This window comes from Bombina bombina, chromosome 4, assembly GCF_027579735.1.
Source record: "Bombina bombina isolate aBomBom1 chromosome 4, aBomBom1.pri, whole genome shotgun sequence".
NCBI classification, from domain to species: domain Eukaryota; kingdom Metazoa; phylum Chordata; class Amphibia; order Anura; family Bombinatoridae; genus Bombina; species Bombina bombina.
In genome coordinates, this window is record NC_069502.1 from 824,070,609 (window position 1) to 824,096,648 (window position 26,040).

General features: G+C 38.8%; 1 protein-coding gene across 1 annotated transcript in view; it reads left to right on the forward strand.

The window, feature by feature from the left end:
* Positions 1-26,021, forward strand: part of LOC128657916 (oocyte zinc finger protein XlCOF7.1-like) — a 72,845-nt gene extending 46,824 nt beyond the window's left edge. Inside the window, exons 4-8 of the mRNA XM_053712343.1 lie at positions 8,973-9,120; positions 9,354-9,434; positions 18,764-18,987; positions 19,815-19,983; positions 26,005-26,021. Of these exons, the coding sequence (XP_053568318.1) occupies positions 8,973-9,120; positions 9,354-9,434; positions 18,764-18,987; positions 19,815-19,983; positions 26,005-26,021 (639 nt within the window). The remainder of the gene's footprint in view (positions 1-8,972; positions 9,121-9,353; positions 9,435-18,763; positions 18,988-19,814; positions 19,984-26,004) is intronic.
* Positions 26,022-26,040: the final 19 nt, after the last annotated feature.

Below are 26,040 nucleotides of genomic sequence, written 5' to 3' on the forward strand. Positions count from 1 at the left end.
TCTCATTATTCAAAACTCTGATAAGGGTGGTTGTATAGTAGTACAGGATAGGGCTCAGTATACTAACGAGGCTCTCAGACAGCTTGGTGATGACACCACCTATCATAAATTGACATTTAACCCGACCAGGAAATTTGTCATGGAACTTAATGATTTTTTAGACAACTATGTACAGGAAGGTGTCATCACCAAGTTAAAGGCTGACTCTCTTAAGAATCAATTTCCCAACACACCAGTGTTCAAGCATTTACCCAAAATACATAAGAACAGGGAATGCCCCCCTGGACGTCCCATCATTTCTGGTGTAGGATCCTTAGGGGAAAAACTTGGGTCTTTTATTGACACAGTCTTACAACCTATTGTACAAATAACTCCAGCATATCTCCGTGACACTAAACATCTGTTAAGACTGCTAAACTCCGTGCATGTAGATGAAGCTGACACTTTACTCACCATAGATGTCAATTCATTATATTCATGCATACCACACAATAAGGGCATCGAAGCTTTGCAGTCTATGCTCAAAATGTACACTACATATGAAGATAGGTTTATTAGATTTGTATGTGACGGTGCAAAATTCCTTTTGAACCATAACAATTTTACGTTTGAAGGTACCCGCTATGTACAAAATCAGGGAACCGCCATGGGTGCAAAGTTTGCACCGTCATATGCAAATCTATATCTAACACACTTTGAATTTCAAAAAATATTTCATGATAATAACCCTTTTAAGTCACAGATAAAGTTTTACAGAAGATACATCGATGACTTGGTTATATTATGGAAGGGTAACATTAATACAATACCCACATTTGTAAAATATCTAAATGATAATAATTTCAATTTGGGATTTACATACACAGCATCAAAAGAAGACATACCGTTCCTAGACATCACATTAAAGTTAGACATTTTTTCACATTCAATTATTACCTCCACATTCAGAAAAGTGACATCAGGAAACACAATTCTAAGAGCAGATTCACACCATCCAGCTCACCTTAAAATGGCTATCCCAAAAGGAGAATACATGCGCCTTAGACGGAATTGTAGTAATATTCATACCTATACAGAACAAGCACATTCTCTCACTCAACGACTTTATATTAGAGGTTACGACATTTGCACCTTAGAAAAAGTTAGCAAAGAGGTTGAAAACATGAACAGAGATAAGCTCCTTCAGGACACCCTAAAAACCAGATCACATAACGAAAACAGTAGCAACTGGAAAAGTCAGAATCCACCTATAACCTTTTCTACTTGCTACAGTAGACAGTTTAACAGCATCAATAACATCATAAAGAAATATATTCCTGTATTAGATAGAGATGCCCTATTACAAGATTCATTACAAAGTCAGGGCATAAGGGTAGTCAGTAGAAAAGCAAGAACTATTGGAAATCATCTGAACAGAGATTTTTCAACTAAAAATAATAATTCTTGGTTACAACCAGAAAAGGGCTTCTTCAGATGTAAAAAGACTCCTTGCAAGAGTTGTGTATTTGCGCTCCCTGGCAAAGAATTTAAATCCAAAATCACTGGCAAATGTTTTGATATTAGATTTAGACTCAACTGTAATTCTAGATTTGTGGTTTACTTAATCAATTGCAAGATCTGCTGCAAACAATATGTAGGCAGGACTACTAGATTACTCAAGGACAGGGTCAGGGAGCATTTGCTCTCCATTAAACACGACCCTCCCTCTACCCCAGTAGCCAAGCACTTTGCTGAACACTTCATTTCTCTGGGTATTCCAGTTAATGATCACAATCTTAGTACCATGTTCAGCTTTCAAGGCATAGACCACGCCCCCTATGATATTAGAGGTGGAGATAGAACGGCCAAGCTGAATAAAAAAGAGGCCTTTTGGATATTTAATTTAATGACCGGTACTCCAAATGGCATCAATAAGATAACAGATCTTAGATACTTTATAGACTAGACTATCCACATCAATGATACAAATAGTCTAAATAGTCTACAATAAGTTATAAACATACACATGAGAAATCAAGAAGCATACCTGTTAAAGTATTTTCCCCTCAGAGCTCCTTGGTCTCAATTACAGCACATTTAGTTTTATTACTTTTAAATCTTGGCTCCATTTGTTTATTAAATATCACATTAATCTTAATATTTACACAGTTTATACACCATTTCACTGTTTATATAGACGCGGATTAATATTAGATTTGATCCCTTTTAAGACATATTATTAATTCTATGGGCCACATAGTTTATTCACTATTTTTGAGTTTACATAAACACCGGCTAATGGCAGATATGATCCATTATAGGACATTTTACTTTAAGAAAATCTTTCGCTCAGAGGGGTCACACATCTAATTTTCTTCCCAATCACTTACATTCTTTTCAACTTCACACATTCATTCCTTTATTTTAAGTCTTAGTTCTCAATCACACTTGCACACATCACTTTAATAAAATTTATGTTTTTTCACTAAGAGTTCAGCTAGCTCACACTTACACTGTAACTAACAAAGCAAGCCAAGGAAAAGAACTGATTTCTTTATAAGTTCTTAAACTTTTTTCTAAATGTGTAACATTTAATATCCTTTGCAAAGACCGTTCAAATCCTAAAAACTTGTTTTTAACATCTTAAATTTATACAAGAGACTTGTGAAAACGTCTCAGTTTGAATCCTCTGTGAGTCCGAAGTACATTGCATGAATAACATTGTTATTCTTTTTAGAATTTGTAGCTTGAAAATAATTATGTTTTTCTTGACACCTGCTCATACGAATAGTGTTTAGTGCAATTTCTGTTGTGTTTGGCTGCCACCTTTGGGAAAACGTTATCATAATAAGTTACTGGTTTACGACATTTGCAATGTGTCTTTTGTGCAATTCACCAATATAGATACAAGATATATATACATATGGCACTATGGACACATTGTTGCTTTCGCCGATCAGTTCAAATTGGTTCTTTAGGATCCAGCAGTAGCAAATTCCCATAGACGGCAGCATTTGCACTTTCAGCCATAATGAGCAGGTGCTAATTTTGTTACGTAAGCAAGTAAGCCCTTTTAAGCTGTTTGTATTTTGACTTTGTAAGTCCCTGACGAAGTGCCTCCGGGCAGGAAACGCGTCGGACGTTTGTGCTCTATGTACCCCTGAGTCTGTTCACCCTGTAAATGTTGAATTCTACTTGAATAAAGAAGTCTTTTTTACCTGCACCAAGGCCTGTGGCTGTGATCAATCTCAATACAGGTAACCCTATCTGTTTATTTAATCGTATGTTTGGATACCGGAGGAGTGAATCCATACCTGGTATTGGGACGGCTAGAGAGGTGTGACGTAGAGCGGCAATAGCGGTGAGATTATACCTGTCTTATTTTACTCATACATCTGCTGTTCTCACTAAAGAACTATCGCAAGTTTGAACTTAAAAATACTGCCATAATTTGCCGCCAATAGCACTTTATCTTTTTAGCCTAACACATAGGTCGGTCACTTTCCACTGACCAACAAGTTGTACTTGGGAAGTTTTTGTTGTACTACACTTGCCAAAAGATTAAAGCAACATGCCATTTCATTACTGCATATGCAAAACTAGTATGTATACTTAGAAAGTCAGTGGTTGAATCACAACGTGCAGTTCTTATGAACTTTGTGTATCATTATACAAAAAATTAGTTGCGTAAAAATGTGAGGGGGGGGAGGCGGAGAGGGGGGACTTCCTTTTCTCTTTTTTTTTTTTTTTTTTCCTCCATTAAGCTGAATTGATCTTGGCACTTGTGCCCTTTTTAAATTAAATTAACCTTGGTGTTAAAGACTCAGAAGAAAAATATAGATCCTTAGTTACCTTAGTGACAACACTTTATGTAATGTTTTTCTTTTTCTTTCTTTGTTGAAACTTATTATTCACTGTTGTAATCATGTTTTTCTACATTAATAAAATAAAAAAAAATAAAAAAGGGGGAGGTGACAAATTTATCCATAAAAGAGAAAAAAAAGTGATCATGTAGTAGTGATATGTCGAGGGATTCTCGAGTGAGGAGAAAAAAAAAAAAGTGTTGCCGTGCTGTTCTTTAAAGATTGGGAAGTGATATGTGAGGTATGTGTCACTGTTCTATGAAAAGTGAGGGAAAAAAAAAAAAAAAGGAAGTGCTAGAAAGACCAGGAGATGGCGACGATTTAAGGGTGGTTAATACCGTTGCAGAAATGCCTATCCTATAGATGTTTGCTCATCTACTTGTAGTGGAAAAATTTAGAGTATGTTGTTTTTATATGTTATCCCTAACCAATGTGTCTATTTATGTATCTGTGATATTTACACTTAAGCTTTATAAGAAAGTCTTATTTCTGCCAGACCCCGACTGAATATTAACACTTAAGATTATTTTATGTCTGCGATCGTGTATAGAAAATGTGAGGGTGCCAGATTAGTTCTCCAAATCACAAGAATGTTATTAATTTATAACAATCTTTGTAACAAAACAATTCTTCAGTGCATTAGTTACTGATCTCTGGGAATTTTTACCTTGTGTCTATATCTAGTCTCTAGTACCAAAAAGAAAAGATCAGAATTAATATTATAAGAAACAAACACCTGGTTATTCAATTTTTTAGCACTGAATTGAATTGTAAATTTCTATGAAGATAATGGTCTGCTTCCCAAGTGGCCACAATCTCATCAGTTATAACAAACTCTAGATATCGTTTATTCTTACTGAGTTATAAACTTTACCCATTAATTCCTCTTGGAGTGAACCTGTGGGTCTATTTATTCAGTATATAGATTCCAGAGAGTTTTAGTTTATGTGGAGATAATAAATGTTTCAACTCTGTCACCACTTAGTTGCAGTATCATAAAAAACTTACAGACTGCACAATCCTTTCACTATAACCACCTCAGAAGAGAAGGTACATCCCTTCCAAATCTTTCTGTGGTCAAACCCCTAACTTTCCTTAAGTATAGCTATTTGGTTTATACTTTGTCTTTAAACCTGTACCTTAAGGACTTAACCGCTTCCCTTACTTTACTTAAATAAAGAGACCTCTTTAAACCTAAGGGGGTTGCCAGTATTGTTAATACCCAGGTATTCTTGTAAAACACAGTTATCATATGCGAATAATTATAACTAGCATATATACAATGAAAAAAAAAGGAAAAATCAGTTAGTTTCAGAGCTCCAAATTCAAAGAAGGAGGAATATGTAACATATAAGGCAACCAATTCATGAGTTTGAAGCACTCTCACGAAATACATGTAGTTCTTGTTTGTTTTTGTTTTTCCTCCTATATATTTGAATCTATGTCTCTTCAGAGGTTATTACTTGGTGAATAATACTCCACCTCTAAGTAGGGTATTAATTGTGGCTTTTTTGTTCCCCTTTTCTTCCTCCTCTTTCCCTCTTTTTAATAATATAAGCTTTGTAGATCCCAGCAGCCAGCCTTCACTTATACAGGTTCAAGTGGTTAGTAGCTTTGGTAACTCCCTTTCTTTTTATCAGTTCAGCAGAAAAAAGAAGAAAAAGAAAAAAAAGTCCAGTTTTACCCTGCGCTCACCCTCCAACGGCAGTAGGTCTCTGTTGCGATGAGAGTCGGTGCGGTGCCTCTTCCGTGTGGAGCTTCTCTGATCCTGTATTATTTCTTAGTAGAAAATTAAACCATTAAGAGAAAAATTACTCTATTGTTGAAAAAGAATGTTTAGCTATAAAGTGGGCTTTGGAGTCTCTTCGGTACTATTTGTTGGGGAGGAAATTCAGGTTGATTACAGATTATGCTCCTCTCAAATGGATGAGTCAGAATAAGGAGAGGAATGCAAGAGTGACTAGATGGTTTCTTAGTCTACAGCCTTTTCATTTCATTGTTCAGCACAGAGCAGGTCTTTTGCAGGGCAATGCGGATGGTCTTTTAAGGGTACACTCTTTAATGTCTATGGTCGCTCACTCCACCAAGTGTGAGCTGGGGGGAGGAAGTGTGACAGAAAACATGGTTTGGTGATAGAGGCAGTATATATTAGACCAAGTTTAATACATTTCACTTCGCCATTTTGCTAAGAAACCCCAGGGAAGTGATTAGTGTTTCTTAGTTGTGAATACCTTACAGCTGTTAAAGACAATTATACTCAGGTGTGGCTCATGATTACTGCTCCTATGGTTTAACCCCTTAATGACCGGACCATTTTTCAATTTTCTTACCCTTAATGACAATGGCTATTTTTACATTTCTGCAGTGTTTGTGTTTAGCTGTAATTTCCCTCTTACTCATTTACTGTACCCACACATATTATATACCTTTTTTCTCGCCATTAAATGGACTTTCGAAAGATACTATTATTTTCATCATATCTTATAATTTACTAAAAAAAAAAATAATAAAATATGAGGAAAAAATGGAAAAAAACACACTTTTTCTAACTTTGACCCCCAAAATATGTTACACATCTACAATCACCAAAAAACACCCATGCTAAATAGTTTCTAAATTTTGTCCTGAGTTTAGAAATACCCAATGTTTACACGTTCTTTGCTTTTTTTGCAATTTATGGGGCAATAAATACAAGTAGCACTTTGCTATTTCCAAACCACTTTTTTTCAAAATTAGCGCTAGTTACATTGGAACCCTGATATCTGTCAGGAATACCTGAATATCCCTTGACATGTGTATATTTTTTTTTAGAAGACAACCCAAAGTATTGATCTAGGCCTATTTTGGTATATTTCATGCCACCATTTCACCGCCAAATGTGATTAAAAAAAAAAAAGTTCACTTTTTCACAAAATTTGTCACAAACTTTAGGTTTCCCACTGAAATTATTTACAAACAGCTTCTGCAATTATGGCACAAATGGTTGTAAATGCTTCTCTGGGATCCCCTTTTTTCAGAAATAGCAGACTTATATGGCTTTGGGGTTGCTTTTTGGTAATTAGAAGGCCGCTAAATGCCGCTGCGCACCACACGTGTTTTATGCCCAGGAGTGAAGGGGTTAATTAGGGAGCTTGTAGGGTTAATTTTAGCTTTAGTGTAGTGTAGTAGACAACCCCAAGTATTGATCTAGGCCCATTTTGGTATATTTTATGCCACCATTTCACCGCCAAATGCGAGCAAATAAAAAAAAAAACTTTACATTTTTCACAATTTTAGGTTTCTCACTGAAATTATTTACAAACAGCTTGTGCTATTATGGCAGAAATTGTTGTAAAAGCTTCTCTGGGATCCCCTTTGTTCAGAAATAGCAGACTTATATGGCTTTGGCGTTGCTTTTTGGTAATTAGAAGGCCGCTAAATGCTGTTGCGCACCACACGTTAATTATGCCCAGCAGTGAAGGGGTTAAATTAGGTAGCTTGTAGGGAGCTTGCAGGGTTAATTTTAGAGATCAGCCTCCCACCTGACACATCCCACCCCCTGATCCCTCCCAAACAGCTCTCTTCCCTCCCCCACCCCACAATTGTTCCCGCCATCTTAAGTACTGGCAGAAAGTCTGCCAGTACTAAATAAAAGAGTTTTTTTTTTTTTAAATAAAAATAATAAAATATTTTAGCTGTGATGGACCCCTGCCTTAGCCCCAACCTCCCTGATCCCCCCTCCAGCTCTCTAACCCTCTCCCCTACCTAATTACCGCCATCTTGGGTACTGGCAGCTGTCTGCCAGTACCCAGTTTGGCCCCAAAAACCCCCCAAAAAGTATTTTTATTTTATTTTTTACTTAAAAACTATTTCTGTAGTGTAGCAGCCCCCCACAATACCCCCACCCCCACCCCCTCCCAGATCCTTTTATATTTAAAAAAAAAAAATTCCCTTTTTTTTTCCCCTTTCTGCCCTCATTCATTGGTGTCAGTGCACGCTCACGTGCACACTCACCCATTGTGCACGCACGCGCATCGTGCACGCACGCGCGCGCACCCTCACACCCGGCGGACACTGGCACCATCGCTACCGGTGCAGAGAGGGCCACAGAGTGGCTCTCTCTGCATCGGAAGCTTGGAAAGTGGTATTGCAGGATGCCTCCATATCGAGGCATCACTGCAATACCCTCAGAGCTGCTGGAAGCATTTGTGATCGCTTCCAGCACTCTGTTAGACAACTGATGTACCAGGTACGTCCATTGTCATTAACTAGGGGTTAAATGGGAATCATTTCTCTAGCTAAGTAGATTACAGCCAGGCAGGAGGCCTGATCTGATGTGTTGTGAAAAATATGTACTAAATGTTTTGATGGATTTCTGTTTGCTGTTACATTCTGTGAAGGACATTTGTGTTGCTGCAGACAATGCAGACAGAGATTTCCTGTTTTGGAAGCTTGTACAGAGAAGCTTGTCCTTTTGCCTTACCTGTGAACAAACTGCTGCTGTTAAAGTCACCTTGCTATTTTGAAAGAAAATAAAGTTTTGAAAACGTTAACTGGATTGTCCTCTTTTGCATTTAAACCCTAGAAGACAGTGGTTGCCAAAGCTTCTTGTTACAATACATACAATATTTACTGTGTGTGCAGATTTTGTGCTTAGTGGTCTGATGTTCGTTTTTACGATGGATAAGTTCCTGAAATAAAGTCTGGAGTTTTTATTTTATATAGCAAAAGTTCTCTTTGTTTTTTCTTTTTTTCTACTTCTAATACCCAGTCAAGAAATACTGATTACCTGTAGCACAGACTAATGTATCTCTTGACTAATCTAGAGCGTAATATTTAGTTTGGATAAGTGGGGGCATATATATGACTTTAAAGGTCACATTCCAGCCCTTGGTCTTATGGTTAGAAAATTTGAATTGCTGGAGAATGTGCAATTCTGGAGAATGGTGTGAGCACTGCTAGGGAATGTGACATTATACCAGTGTCAGGGCTCAGTAATTCTTCTTATTGACCCATCTGGCCCTGTGTGTATTTCCTACCTGCTGTCTGTGCCTCTGTATGTTCTCAGTAACATTATCCTGGCTCTGTCAGTAAAAGTGTGTGACAGAACCAGTCCCTGTGTCAGCGCTGAATGAGTTGTGTGTGTTTCAGGTGCCTATAAAGTGTGATGATGTTGCTGTGTATTTCTCTATGGAGGAGTGGGAGTATATAGAGGGACACAAGGAGCTTTACAAGGACGTCATGATGGAGACTCACCAAGCACTAAGGACTATGGAGATCCCAGGAAACAAGAGCTCAGGTAACGCTGTGTAGTAATAAATATCTCACTCAGGAAATGCACATGCACTACAGAAGTAACTGAAAGAGTGTAAATCTACAGTGAATCAGTTATGTGTGATCTAATGAGCTCTCTGATTCTAAACAAGTTTTATACCCAACATAAATATTAACACTTTTTTGTACAGGGAAAATTAGAATACATTGTACATTGTTGCATGATTAGCAAAGGAAACTAATTTTATTCTCTTTTAGAACTAACAGGTCACAGTGATAAACATCTAGACACAGGAACATATGCAGTACAGAATATTCAGCCATCAGATGTCTCTGCAGGTGAGTGATCTATGGTATAAGCTTCACAGTTAGAAAACTCAGATTCTGAAATGAGCCTCAATACAGACAGATGGCAATAATACAATTGGTTTGGTTCATAAACATACCTTGTGTTCCTTTCTGTCTCATCTTCTGCTTCATGCAAATACCATGCACACACTTGCCCTCTCTTCTCTCTCACCCTCTGTTTCATGTGAATAGTACACACACATGCCCTCTCTTCTCTCTCACCCTCTGTTTCATGTGAATAGTACACACACATGCCCTCTCTTCTCTCTCACCCTCTGTTTCATGTGAATAGTACACATACATGCCCTCTCTTCTCTCTCACCCTCTGTTTCATGTGAATAGTACACACACATGCCCTCTCTTCACTCTCACCCTCTGCTTCATGTGAATAGTACACACACATGCCCTCTCTTCACTCTCACCCTCTGCTTCATGTGAATAGTACACACACATGCCCTCTATTCACTCTCACCCTCTGCTTCATGTGAATAGTACACACACATGCCCTCTCTTCACTCTCACCCTCTGATTTATGTAAATAGAACACACACATGCCCTCTCTTCTCTCTCACCCTCTGTTTCATGTGAATAGTACACACACATGCCCTCTCTTCTCTCTCACCCTCTGTTTCATGTGAATAGTACACACACATGCCCTCTCTTCACTTCACTCTCACCCTCTGATTTATGTATATAGAAAACAGATGCCATCTCTTCCTTTCTCTCTCATCATATGCTTCATATAAATGGCACACACACATCCTCTGTCTCCTCTATCTCACCCCCTGCTTCATGTGAATAGTACACACACATGCCCTCTCTTCACTCTCACCCTCTGATTTATGTAAATAGAACACACACATGCCCTCTCTTCTCTTCACTCTCACCCTCTGATTTATGTAAATAGAACACATGCCCTCTCTTCTCTTCACTCTCACCCTCTGATTTATGTATATAGAAAACAGATGCCATCTCTTCCTTTCTCTCTCATCATATGCTTCATATAAATGGCACACACACATCCTCTGTCTCCTTCTCTCTCACCCTCTGCTTTTAGTGAAATAACACATGCGCGTGCCCTCTCTTCCCTTTTTTTTCACTCTCTGCTTAATCTAAAGGACACACACATGCCTTCCCTTCTCTCTCACCCTCTGCTTCATGTAAATGGTACACACACTTGTGCCCTCCCTATTCCTTCTGCTCACCCTCTAGTTCATCAAATTGTATTCTGAAAACTCTGATTTGTTGTGAATTAAGTTATTTTTGCCTTTAATAAATATGACTTAATATAGGGATAAAATGGCAACTGGTACTTTGCAATATAATTATTATTTTAATCTATGACTGTAGTGGAACATTATCTAATCTACAGATTATTATATGTACGTTTAAGCTCTGAAATTAACTGAATCTATCTCGCCCCCGCTACCAGACCAGAGCGGGAGCGAGCTACATTCAGTTCAATGGCGCGATTGGGAGTGCTGTGATTAGACAGCACGCCCGCGAAGTGCTTTTTAAAACCAAGACCTGATCAGAAGAGCCTGGAGAGAAGACAAGGTAAGTGCAACTTTGAGAGCTAAAATATCTCAAAGCTTTTGATTTTGAAAGCTGCCATTAAGATAATGTTATATAATTCCGCACTATGTGCAGAATTATATCACATTATTTTTTAAGTTTACTGTCCCTTTTTTTATTTTTTTATTTTTATTTTTATTGAGGACAAAGAGTATACATCATACAAAAGAAAAGATAAGCAAATCATAAAATATTCACATCATACTTGATCAAAAATGTTTACAATTTTTCCCTTTTCAACAAATTAATAGGTCACTCTTGGACCGAGTAATATATTCTTATCAATGAGTTGTCAAACATCTTAATACAAGGTTTAAGGCTTAAATACAGCATTGTAAATGCAAATATTAAATTAACAATTGTATAAGAGGAAACAAATTGGATAATACTATTCAAAACTAACAATCTGCATTACGTGTTAATGAAATATCTATACTAATCTTTCTAGATTACAGGTTATATTTTAGTCATTTTGGGATCAGTCCTTTATCCCCAGGACTTTGGTTGAAGAAATGAACGGACTTCTATTTTAACTTAAGACTCTCGAGGCAAATATGCTCCATCACATATTGGATGCAAAGGGGATTGTATATTATTTACCTCTAGAGTTTCTCTGAAGATGGCCTCATTTCGTATTTTACCATACAGGTTATGGGTATGTTCCGCAGATTGGATAGCCTGTCTTGCCTCTGTCAAAGTTGCTGATGCAGTTGAAGGGTCTCTGTCTTGCAAAACCTGTCTTCTGGGGGTCCACCACCAACCCCTTTAAAGATGTGGTATGTGACAGAGATCCTCTCTTCTTTAAAGGACCGTTCTGTGTTGCAGGAAGGTCGTGTATTGATGTCTTTGGTGTTGGAGAATCTGTGTCTGCTATGGCCTCTCTTGGCGGGTTGTTTGATGACTCAAGCAATTTTGAACTGCATAGCTGTCTGTGCTCCATAGGTAAAGTGATCTCGGTGTGTCTAGGCCCCTTTTGCCGATTTATCTGGAACAGGAGAAACTCTCTCTGTTGTTTCATGTGGTGTTCTTTTCTTTGCAGTCTCAATTGTGCAGCGGGTCATTAAATAATCTATCGGAGCACGATCCATTAAATGCTGTAATAATGCTTCTAGCTTTAGCCAATGCATACTGGCGACGCCACATGGTCCTGCTGCTATTATTATGTCTATTGTGTTTTGCTGAAAAAGTGTTTGTTGTCCTCTTTCTTTAATCAGCCCTCTTCGTGTATCGTCCAAGTTGTTGTTATTGCTCACAGTGGTAGATCAGTGTGCTCATTTGAGGCAAAATGCCTCGGCCTGCTGAGGGGGGTATGGTTGCCTGCTGTGTCCTGCCAGGCCCTTAACGTCTGATGCCAAGCTCCAGATTCACTAATACAGCCCAATGCAAGATATGTTTGGCACGGCTATATGCTATGATATTGCAGTGGATATATTCGACTATTCTGCTGTAATTGAACTCCTTTAACTGACGGATTATGGAGATTCGCCTGGAGTCTAGGAATATGCAACTGTTTCAGGTCACAGTTTAGACACGCCCCCCCTAGTTTACTGTCCCTTTAATACTGGCATAGTTGTGAAAACAGAAGATCAGAGTGTAACTTGTCAGCTGGAATCTCCAATGCAGGAAACGTGTTACAGCGGCAGTGCAGATAGGTGCAAGTGTGTGACATGTCTTCTGTTTGAGGTGTTGCCTGGGTTTTGTAGTGTGAAAGTACTGTACATTATATCACTGGTCAGGGTGTCACCTCAATCATACACTGAGTGTCACAGTGCAATATAGCCTTATACTCACCAACTGTTGTCACATTTCTAGTGTTCAGTTATATCAGCCCATATCATATAATAATACCAAGCAGGAAGGCCCTATACAGCTGCTGACATTTATAGGGGAGCACACGGAGGAGCAGACTCTACTCGTTAGAGAAAAAGTTTTTTTTTTTTTTTGTTTGTTTTTTAATTCTGTTTATTGAAACAAATATAAAATGGAGTATCCTCAGACAGAGTACAAACACACAGGGCAAGTCTTACGTGTTTTGCACAACCTAGTGGTGCTTAATCATAGACTAGTTAGGTATAGCAGAGGAAGCCCATTTATACTCAAGGCACAAATTGATTAACCCCTGCCAACCCATAATTTGGGAAGCAGGTTGTATTTTTCAGAATTAAGTTGCACTGACCAGTAGTTTGACAGTGTTCCGTATACCCCTCTTGCCTGCCTGCTGACATTTATATCTACCACAGTATAATCATTACTATTGTCATATGATCAGCTGCGAATACACTTTGTAGGAGCATAAAATAAATCCCACAGCACTATGTTATTTTAAATTTGCCCATCTTTATGTCCTGTCTGTATATTGTGAGTTAAAGTAAAGTTACCACAGCATTAAATACAGCATCAACCAAGCAGATGCAGAAAGCAAAATACACATGTGCAAAATGGCAATATTAGTGATAATCGCCCAGATGAGAAGTGGCAACAATGATTACCATACAAATTGAATAAAGTGTGCAATAGTGTACCCAGTCGAATTGCATATTCTATTCAGCTGTTCACATTTAGTAAGAAAGACAATGGACCTCTCTGTAATATTGTATATGTTTGTATAAAGTAATCAGGATTTGACTCTATGGGTGTGTGTGTGTAGAAGCTTATGTAATGTGTCTGTGCATGTTTACAGGGGTTGTTGGAATACTGGTGCTGTATTGTTCCTATTTCAGGTATAGGTGCGGTTGAAATACTAGTGCTGTATTGTCCCCATGTCAGGTATAAGGCCTGTTGGAATACTAGTGCTCTATTGTCCCTATGTCAGGTGTAGGAACTGTTGGAATACTAGTGCTGTATTGTCCCAATGTCAGGTAAAGGGGTTGTTGGAATTTTTGTGCTGTATTGTCCCCATATCAAGTATAGTGGCTGTTGGAATACTATTGCTGTATTATCCTCATGTCAGGTATAGGTGCTCCGTTTTCTCCACACAAAAAAATTGCCAGCAGGTGGCATTATGAAGTAGCCAGGTGGGGGTAGTGTAGTGTAATATTTTCTAATATTATATTATTTTCTGGTATTCAAAATACAAGTTAATTCCATAATTTAACATACATGTATTTAAAGGGACAGTTTACTCAAAAAAATTCTCCCCTTTTATTTGTTCCCAATAATCAACTTTACCTGCTAGAGTGTATAAAATTGTTTACAAGTATTTCCATTACCCTTATATTGGCATTTGAAATAGTTGATTTAGACTTTGGTATCCCCACCCATCCTGAAAGTTTTTGGCCTCAAGGCCAAGCTGTGTAAACACAGCCAGTAGAAAAAATTAAACTCCTAGTGGGTTATAGAAGATATAAGGTAATAAAATGTTAATTTTCTATTGTTCTTTCCAAGTATCGGTGATTGGTTTATGGACAGATATAAGATAAAGAATCAGGTATATGAACACAATGTGATAAAGTAATGAGATCTGATTATACCTTCAAGCTCAACCCATTTTATTAGGTTGTGGCTTCAAAACACAAAATCAGCTAATTCATATACACAAATAAACCTTAAAAAAAGCAAATCTCATACATTTTATACTCTGCAGCTGGTAAAATAAAAGTAATTGGATACACATCAAGGGAAAAACAATTTTATAGTATACTGTCCCTTTAATGATAATTTGTGCAATAAAAATTGAACATGTTTAATATTATCTAATTTTAGCTTAAATGGATACTAAACCCAAATGTTTACTTTCATGATTCAGATAGAGTATGTACTTTTTGCAACTTTCTAATTTGCTCCTATTATCAATTTTTCTTCATTCTCTTGCTATCTTTAGTTGAAAAAGCAGGAATGTAAGCTTAAGAGCCGGCCCATTTTTGGTTCAGCACCTAAGTAGCGGTAGCTGATTGGTGGGTAAATGTAGCCACCAATCAGCAAGTGCTACCCAGGTGCTTAATCAAAAATGGGCCTGCTCCTAAGCTTACATTTCTGCTTTTTCAAATAAAGATAGCAAGAGAACAAAGACAATTTGATAATAGGATAAAATTAGAAAGTTTATTAAAATTGCATGCTCTATCTGAATGATGAAAGAAAACATGTGGGTTTAGTATCCCTTTAAAGGACCAATAAATACAGTAGGATTAAATAATTAACAAGTGCGTTAACCAGTAGATTTATTTTTTCTGACAAATGTATTTTTTCCCTATTTGCCTGCTCCCTGTATTATGTGACAGCAATCAGCCAATCACAGACTAAAAATATGTATACCCTATGAACTTGTGTGCATGCTCAGTAGGAGTCGGAAAGTGTGTATATAAAAAGATTGTGCAAAATTTGTTAAAAGAAGTAAATTGGAAAATCTCTTAAAATTGCATACTCTATTTGAATCATGAAATTTTAGCCTTGTGGTCAGTAAAATCATCCGGGGGGTGCACCCGCTAAAAAGGTCTGGGGAGAACATTGAGTGATGTTGGAATGCTACTACTGTATTGTCCCCATGTCAGTCAAGGGGCTGGTTGGAATATTAGTGCTGGATTGTCCCTATGTCAGGTATAGGGTCTGTTGAAATACTAGTGCAGTATTGTCCCCATGTCAGGTATAGGGGCTGTTGAAATATTAGTGCAGTATTGTCCCCATGTCAGGTATAGGGGCTGTTGAAATATTAGTGCAGTATTGTCCTCATGCCTGGTATAGGGGTTGTTGGAATACTAATGCTGTATTGACCCCATGTCAGGTATAGGGGTTGTTGGAATACTAGTGCAGTATTGTCTTCATGTCAGGTATAGGGGTTGTTGGAATACTAGTGCAATATTCTCCTTATATCCGGTATTAGGGCAGTTTAGAATAATAGTTCTGGTTTGTCCCCATGTCAGGTATAGGGGCTGTTTAAATACTAGTGCTGGTTTGTTCCCAAGTCAGGTATAGGGGCTGTTGGAATAATAGTGCTGTATTGGACTAATGTCAAGTATTGGGGCTGTTTGAACACTAGTACTATATTGCCCCCATGTCACCTATAGGGTCTGTTTTAATACTAGTGATATACTGTCCCCATCAAGTATAGGGGATGTTTAAGTACTAGTGCTGGATTCTCCATATGTCAGGTGTAGGGGCTGTTGGTTTAATAGTTCTGTATTGTTCCCATGTCAGGAATAATGCCTGTTTTAATACAAGTGCTGTATTGTCTCCATATCAGGTATAGGGGCTGTTGAAATAAAAGTGTTGTATTGTCCCCATGTTAGGTATAGGGACTGTTGGAATACAAGCGCTGTATTGTCTCCATGTCATGTATTGGGCCTGTTGAAAAACTAGTGCTGTATTGTCTCCATGTCAGGTAAAGGGTTGTTGGAAAACTACTGCTGTATTGTCCCCATTTCAGATATTGGGGGTTTTGGAATACTAATGCTGTTTTGTCCTAATGTCAGGTATAAGGGATGTTACTGTGATGTGAGTATATGCAAGGTTTTAATGAAAACAATTAGAATGGATTCTATTTTAAAAACGCCAAAAAAACCTGTTTAGCAAAATTAGAGAAATATGGATTTTTAAAAAGGCAATTTAAACATAGATCACAATATTAAGTTTTATTGGTAATCTAGTATAAAAATCAGAGCCCAACTTTATTAGGAGGTTCTCTACAAAACTAGAACCCCCACATTTGATTGCAAATAGAGACTCACCTAGACTAGACATTCTCTATAACTTACACGGGGACCCCCACACCATCTCCCCTCCTCCCATTTCTTCACACCTTCTCACCACTACTAATAATTTCCAGACTCTCTCTCGCCCTATCACCCCCTTATTTTTTAGATTCAGAAAAGTGTTTGGGTAACCTATAGAAAAGACACTTCCCTCATATCTTAATCTCTTAATGAAATATGCTTTTCTTGAAATTGACCAGTTAAGTAGTTATATTTTGGTTATATTATAATATTGTGCAAAAGTTCATTTATTTCACTAATGCAACTTAAAAGGTGAAACTAATATATGAGAGACTCATTACATGCAAAGCAAGATAGTTCAAGCCATGATTTGTCATAATTGTGATGATTATGGCTTACAGCTCATGAAAACCCCAAATCCACAATCTCAGAAAATTAGAATATTGTGAAAAGGTGCAATATTCTAGGCTCAAAGTGTCCCACTCTAATCAGCTAATTAAGCCATAACACCTGCAAAGGGTTGCTGAGCCTTTAAATGGTCTCTCAGTCTGGTTCAGTAGGAATCCCAATCATGGGAAAGACTGCTGACCTGACAGTTGTGCAGAAAACCATCATTGACACCCTCTATAAGGAGGGAAAGCCTCAAAAAGGTAATTGCAAAAGAAGTTGGATGTTCCCAAAGTGCTGTATCAAAGCTGTATCAAAGAAAGTTATGTGGAAGGGAAAAGTGTGGAAGAAAAAGGTGCACAAGCAGCAGGGATGACCGCAGCCTGGAGAGGATTGTCAGGAAAAGGTCATTCAAAAGTGTTGGGGACTTTCACAAGGAGTGGACTGAGTCTGGAGTCAGTTCATCAAGAGCCACCACACACAGACGGATCCTGGACATGGGCTTCAAATATCATGTTGCTCTTTTCAAGCCACTCCTGAACAACAAACAATGTCAGAAGCATCTTACCTGGGCTAAAGAAAAACAGACCTGGTCTGTTGCTCAGTGGTCCAAAATTCTCTTTTCTGATGAGAGCAAATTTTGCTTCTCATTTGGAAACCAAGGACCCAGAGTATGGAGGAAGAATGGAGAGGCACACACTGCAAGATGCTTGAAGTCCAGTGTGAAGTTTCCACAGTCTGTGTTGATTTGGGGAGCCATGCCACGCCGCCTTCAGGCAGTAATTGCTGCAAAAGGGGCCCAAACCAAGTACTGAGTACATACAGTATGCATGCTTATACTTTTCAGAGGTCCGATATTGTTCTATGTACAATCCTTGTTTTATTGATTGCATGTAATATTCTAATTTTCTGAGATTGTGGATTTGGGGTTTTCATGAGCTGTAAACCATAATCATCACAATTATGACAACTCACAGCTTGAACTATCTTGCTTTGCATGTAATGAGTCTATCTCATATATTAGTTTCACCTTTTAAGTTGCATTAGTGAAATAAATGAACGTTTGCACGATATTCTAATTTTTCGAGTTCTACCTGTAGTTAACAATGACCGTGTCAAACGTGATAAGACATATTGTGCACACATAGCTATGTTTTGTACAACTTTACTTTTTTAATATAGCTGATTACAAAAAAACTAAACAAAAAAAAACTGTAATACACAAAACATGGGAATTCTGGTTGGCTACTGTGGGGTGTATTTGCAAAAGTCACTAAAACTCAGCTATGTTGTTACTACATGGAATTTCTTCCAGATGTGACTGCTAGTGATCTAGACTCAGGTTTAATTCAATTAAATTACACAATTCTTGTTTACATTTTATTTTCATCTTAAGTTTTTAAAAGAGACCATTGACACTGTAAATAGTGATTCTTTAGATTGTGTGTGTTTTTTTATTATTAATTCAATTGAAAATGATACTAAGATTTCATTGAACATGGAACAAACAGAAGATAATTGGCTAATAAATATACCAGAAGCTGCAGAGCAGGAAATATGTGACAATATAGGTACAGGCGATTGTACGTGTGTGATATGTCTGAGGGACACGGCACAGGTGAGTGTATGTGTGTGACATGGCTGTGGGAAACAGGGCAACAGGATGCACACAGATATTGTTCAGAAATTTTTTTTGTCCTTTTTTGCTTATAGGTCTTTCAGCTGAACCAGTGGACGCTTACTTCAGGATGGCTACTAGAAGCAGAAGAATGCCTAAGAAGTATCTGGATGGCGAGAATTTGTGGACGGGCAGCGCAGTGCGAGAGGAGAAGAAGGCCAAGAAGAGAAAAAGGAACACTGTAGGAGTTAGAGGCATGGAGTCACAGGGAACTGTCTTTCCTGAAAGGCTAGGGAGTGCTGTGCAGGCTGTCACAGAGGTAAGTGTTGGGCCCTTTCATTCCCTTCCTGCCCCCCCCCCCTTTATCTTCCTTTAGTCCTCATTCTTATGCTGGGTCTTCCGGATCTAACTCTGTCCAATCCCTAGCTCCCCCTCCTATTCACTGGGTTGTTTCTAAGCAGGACTTGTCTTCACCAGATATTCCCCCAGGTCAGGGTGGCCCTGTGTCATCGGTGTCATAGGGCCAGAGCTTGTAAGTGTTTTTTTTTTTTTTTTTGGCCGATCCTGGAACAGCCCCAGCCCCCTTGTAGGGAGGCGTGGTCAGCTTCACATAGACCAGCGTTGGGTCCGTATGTGATCAAGGAGGGCATCCATTCCTCCGGGGGTATGTTTAGGCTGGGCGGAAGGGAGTTCCTATAAAGAGTATCAAATCCGTACCTATGTGGAAAACGGGGGGGTTGTCAGATGAGCGGTCGAGCTAGGATAGGGACAGGGGAACCAGAAGGGGCCCTCAGATTGTAGGTCCCTATACGATAGTTGATCACACTGCCCCGCCCTATAATGATAAAAATCTATGTTGTGGGCGAGGTGATGTCATATCGTTATGCCTCAGATAGGAGTTCCGCTATCCCAAATAGTTTTTCAGGGCATCAGGGTAGGCATTGCCACAGAGATAGTGCGGGTAGGGGATATGTTCATGAGGCCAATAATATACACCAGCAGTCCTTTGTCCAAATAACAAACACTCAAAGGAATGCTACATTTTTAAAGGTCAGCGACGGGCAGTTATATATGAGAGTTAATGATTCATCTAATAATGTGCCGTTAAATGCTGGTAACCATATGAGTAACATATATTATCCACAGGCTGGAAAGGAGGTTTCATTTGGAATCACGGCTGGGGAAGGGCGAAGGGAGCAGCCAACTAAGGAGCAACGAGATCAAGGAACAGAGAGCCAGCAGGAGCAACCCGGTCCGAGCAAAGTGAGGCCTAGGGAGGAACTTTCAATTCGTGGAGCGGGGGTACATAAGAAAGGTAAGAAATGTAGTATTGTTATCTCATCCGATAGTTCCAGTTGCAGGTATGATTCTGATGTTGTTATATTCCCAAATATGAAAAAAAAAGTAGGGGCACGGTGGGGGTCAAAAGGCCTCTGATTCAGAGATAAGTGAGGGGGATAATGTTATGGATAACGAAACAAATGGTGTTAAATCAGTACCACTCTCTTCACATTTAAAAGGAAAAATAGCGCAGAAAGCTCAGAAAGGAAAGTTCCTTGACTTTTTTTTAGTATTACTAGGGATGCTGTTGCCACTAAGTCAAGAGCAAAGAATGCAGCAGCACCACCAATTCTTCTTAAAGGTTTATTGGACCAAAGACATATTTATTTGTTTTAATAAACCTTTAACAAGAATTGGAGGTGCTGCTGCATCGTTTGCTCATGGATATTTGTTTGGGGAATTTGGTGTATACCCTAACAGCTTGCACACCTTATATACCTGCTTGAGTGCTGAACAGAGTTTGAATTGCCACTAAGTCAACAGGAGAAGGCGCTAAGGCTAGGAAAAAGATTTCATTTGTGGACTGGGTTAAAGGGTTTGCAGTATACTCTGAATGTTTTCTGGATGTTTTTTGGATGCTCATCTAAAGCAAATAAAAGGTATGATGCAGTATTTGCATTTAATTGCGGATTGTTTCACAAGCTATGGGGGAATTCAAGAGAGGTAGTGTGGCCACGGGTGTAAAGGGCAGAAAGGATTTTTGGGTAAAAATCATTGACATATGGTCATGCTTAGTTCAATTAGCAGAAGAGCAGGAATCCGTTTATTGTTAAGAGAAATAAATATGAGGTGAAGGAATGTTGGGCGTTTAACGGCAAGCTCTGTGACAGGGGATTATCTTGTAAGTACAAACATATTCGTAAACACTGCACAGGTAATCACCCCAGTTTGGATTGTAGAAGAAAAGAAGGGGGTAAGAATAATTCCTTTCAGGGCTCAGGTAGATTTCAAGGGGGTGGGGCAGGGGTTGGCCAGAATCCCATTGAAAGTAACTAAGATTTTGAAGGTATTGGAAGGATATCATATTGTCAAGGACAGGGGGATGTTAAAGGAAGGTTTTGAATTTGGTTTTAAGGTGCCTATTCAGTAGGGGTGCGCAACTTCACTGGTCTCACGATTCGATTACGATTATCATGTCAACGATTCGATTCTACGATGCATCATGATGCATCACAATGCATCACAATTAGTTCCCTAATTATGCCAATGATTTAAAGTTTTCAGCAAAAAAATTCAAGCAGTCAAAAGAACTTTTTTTTATTTTTTTATTTTATTAGATCAAAAAAGGACACTCTTTCTCATGTGGCAAAGTCTGAACACAGCAGACAAAAACAGTATTTAAACTGCTCTCGTTTGCAGCACATGCGACAAGATCTGCCAGTCTTTGCTAACGTAATGTGCAGTTACTGTAACATAAGACTCCGTCGTGACTGAAGTCCATGAATCACACGTTATTGCGACTGGCTTGGCTCATTTATGCAATTACCTGAGCTTTGGTTTCGTGGTAGAGTGCAGGTATAATGTTTTCTGTAAAGTGACTGCGTGACGGGAGCTTATAACGTGGCTCTAGTATCTTCAACAGGTTGCGAAACCCAAGGTTTTCCACAACAGAGTAAGGCCGTAGGTCCTTCGCTATGAAAGTTGCCACAGCTTTGGTTATTCTCTTCCCTTTTTCAGAGTTGGGCGGCAAAGTTGACAGCATCGCATCAATTCTTGGCTGAGCTAGGCTTGTTATTTCCTTGGCACTGGCGGCAGGTGTTAGCATCTCAGAGTGAAAACGGCTAACTTGATTTCTCAAGTTAGTAGTATTCCCTAGGTATTTAATTTTTGTGTGACAGGCTTTACAAACCGCGTGTGTCTTGTCCAATTTGTGCTTTCCAGTATGTTCATAAAATCCAAAATGTGCCCAGATGTTTGCTTTTAAAATGCTAGGTGCATTTTTTATCTCTCTTTTTGGTCTCCTTCTGTCATTTTAGCATGACATGTACATAATATGTGACGGATGATGTCAACGTCGAACTCTGTCAGTGTTAAAAAACAAAACAAAACACTAAGTTGTCAAAATGTCAAGCCGCAAATGTAAAATCAACAAGAATATTTAAATTTAGTACATTACATTTGAAAACAAATTGCAGGGGACACTTGGCATTTGGCATGGGGGGCTTGGTTAGGTACTGGACTGGTAGGTATTGTAACGGTATAGGTGTCTGGACACCACAACATAATAAAAAAAACACTACAATTGTGTTGATGCAGTTAGTCTACTGCAAATTCTTTGTATCCGCATTATTATCCAATATCCATTCATTAGTAGTCACTCAGGGGCCTATCTATCAAGCTCCAAAAGTCTTCAGACTCGCCAGAAACAGCAGTTATGAAGCAGCAGTCACAAAGACCGCTGCTCCATAACCTGTATGCCTGCTCTGAGCAGGCCGACAGACATCGCCGCAGTTCAACCCGATCGAGTATGATCGGGTTGATTGACACCCCCCTGCTGGCGGCCGATTGGCCGCAATTCTGCAGGGGGCGGCGTTGCACCAGCAGCTCTTGTGAGCTGCTGGTGCAATGCTGAATACGGAGAGCGTATTGCTCTCCGTATTTAGCGAGGTCTGGCGGACCTGATCCGCACTGTAGGATCAGGTCCGCCAGACTTTGATAAATGGGGGCCTCAGTCTCAAATCAATGCAGGAAAAAAAATACAGGATAAACTGCTGTTCCTTTAGGGGCTACTTTTACAAGTAGACTACTAGAAAGAAAATGTTTGGGTTTTGTGTCCCTTTAAGTGTGTAATCATGTATTACTGTGTCCTTGTAGTACTACTAATAGTAGTAGACACTGTAATATTACACACTTAAAGGGACATGAAACCCAAATTTTTTTTTTCATGATTCAGATAGAGAATACAGTTTTAAACAACATTACTTCTATTGTTTAATTTGCTTCATACTTCAGATATTGTTTGTTGATAAGATAGCAATTCACAAGAGGCATTTCAACAAAGGATAAGTAAATTAGATAATAGAAGTAAATTGGAAAGTTGTTTAAAATTGCATGCACTTTCTTTTGCATCACAAATGGGGTTTTATGGCCTTTAGTATGTTTAAAAAAAAATGCAGCCTTAGCCTTGTTATAAATAACACAGGGATTGGGTTCGGATTGGCACCTTTTATACTCCCTAACAGAGCACATGAATTGCATATAGTATTATTTAAGTATAGTGTATATTTTCAATATTTGCAGATGTGGTCAAAACTTTGTAGGAAAATTTGTAATCATGCAGTAGTATGTGACTGACTAATGTGTGTCACACAGTCTGTGTGTGTGTGTGACCGACCTGACCAATCATTTCATGACCAATCCATGTGATATGGAGTTTCATAAATAAATACAAATGAAAATAAAGCACAATACTCTTCATGAGCATTTTGATTTCACTGATATGCGATAATGAGGGGTTTTCTAGTAGAAATTAAGATAAGTGGTGCTCACAGGCAAAATGTATTCTGCTTTACTAAGTTTCTCACCATAGGACTCCGTCTCCCACAAAATAAAAATAAACCCGCCGTGTGTACTCGGAGTCGTCACCATCACTCAGGCAGTCACGGCACCAGTCCTGCTACTGCGTGCGGCACTTCCAGAGACCGCCCATTAGAAGCCCCGTTGCTTTATTGGCGACGTGACGTCAAACGCTTTCTCTATACTTGTCCTGGAGGCGGGGTCACGTGATGATACATGAATCGATTCGCGCCCTTCACTGCATCAATGCAGAATCGTTTCATGCTGCATCGCGATGCATCGCCCATACGATTATTTTCAGCACCCCTACTATTCAGGGAGAGGTATATGGGGCAAAAAAGGCAAATCATTTAAAATCTGCATACGCATTACCAGAGGTATTGAGGGAGAAATTAAAAAAGGTAGTTGATTTAGGGAGGATAGGAGGCCTTTTTAAGTAGAAGCCATTGGAAAGGCTGGTAGTGTCACTGTTGGGGGTGGTTCCGAAAAAAGAGGTTGGTAAATTTAGAATGATTCAACACTTGTTTTATCCTAGAGGTCAATAAATGTCTGCCCATGGGATGCGCAATTACGTGCACATATTTTCAGATGTTCAGTACCTTTTTGCATTGGTTGGTACAGAGGACGACAGGTAGCAGGTCAATAATCCATTATTTAGATGACTTTATGGTTGTTGGGGAGCGTGATACAGGCGAATGTGATAGGATTCTAGGGAAGCTGTTAAAAATTGTCATAGAGCTGTGGGTTCCTGTAGCACAGGAGAAATCAGAGGGACCTTGTACTAGTTTGTCATTTTTAGGCATAGAAAATGATTCAGTGAATAAACAATGTAGATTGCCAAAGGATAGGGTAGCTAAGATGATAGCAGCTATAAAACAAGTGATAGGTAAGAAAAAAGTAACACTTAGGAAGATGCAAAAACTGTTAGGGCTGCTACATTTTGCATGCAGAGTAATACCCTTAGGAAGAATTTTTAAAAGAAGACTGGAAATCAATACAGGGGGCGCGGTGTTGTCCAGCCATAGAATTAGATTGAACAAACAGTTAAAGGGGGGAGTTGCAAATTTGGGACAGTTTTTAAAGGGATATGGATTTGGGAGGAACAGGTATTGGCAAATGAGATACAATTATACAGATGCTGCAGGCAGAGTAAGTTTTGAAGCATTTTTTAATGGCTAGTGGTGTTTGGGAAAATGGCCTCATGTATGGGAGGATAAAGGTTAGACAAAGAATCTAGTGTTGTTGGAATTATTCCTAATTGTTACCGCAGTAGAGCAATGGGTAAGGAATTAGCTAATAAAAGCATTTTGTTTTGGTCTGATAATAGAGGAGTCGTAGATGTAATGAACATATTGTCAGCATCCTCTCCCCAGGTCATTGCATACGTGCAGCATTTCGTTCTAAAGTCTTTATATAAGTTTTAGGGCTAAGCACATTCCGGGCGTTAAAAATGTTATTGCTGATTCTTTGTCAAGATTTAAATGGGATATGTTCAGAAAATTGGTACCTAATGCAGAGCAGAAAGATGAGGACTGCCCCATTTATCTTTGGCTGATTGGGAGCAAGTAGAGATGATCAGGAATTTGATAAAGGTCAGTGGCTCTGCGGACGTGGGTGGCTTATAATAAACATTGGAAGGATTGGGAGCAATTTGTAGAGAATAAAGAAGAAAATAAAGATAAGCTCTTTTTAGAATACTTAGTAAGACTTAAGCAACTAGGGATTAAAAAAAGGGAAGCTAGGCAACATATTGGCAGGTATTTTATATTTTGCACAGCTATTAGAGGATAAGGATGTTAAAAACAGATTTATAGTTAAGAAAGTGTTAAGAGGCTGGTCAGTGGGGGAAGAGAAAAATAAAGATAAAAGGGAGCCCATTACATCAGAGAGACTCCAAGTCCTGATAGACTCATTAAAGAATGTCTGTGTAGATGTCTTTGAGGTGAAGTTATTCTCAGCAGCTTTTGTTTTGTTTTTTTCATCGGCTTTGCGCATAAGCGAGTTAGTGGCTTCAAGTAAAGGATCAATTTGAAGCGGTTTGAAATTAGAAGATGTCGGGTTGTCTGACAAAGTGGTTTTAATATTCATTTAAAAAGTCTAAAATATATAGGGAAGGAAGAGGGTCATGGATAGCAGCTAGGGAAACAGGAAATTGAATCTGTCCAGTAGCACGTGTGAGGAGCTACTTGGAGGCAGGTCCCGCAGCAGGCATTATGTTTTTCAGACCTACACATGGTGGTCCTTTAACCAAACTTCACTTCAAAAACTAGGTTGGGAAGTCAATCATTTGGCTCCACACTCCTTTAGCATAGGAGCAGCTACGAATGCAGCCTCACTAGGAGTGCCTACAGACCAGATAAAGAGGTTGGGCAGGTTGAAATCAAATGCTTATAAGAAATAATTTTGGCCTCTGTCTAATATATATAATTTCTCTTTCAGTTTTTGTGTAAAGTTGATGTGTGAATTGTTTCTATTACAGAAAGTGCCTTAAAGTGAATGTAAACTTACTCTCTCT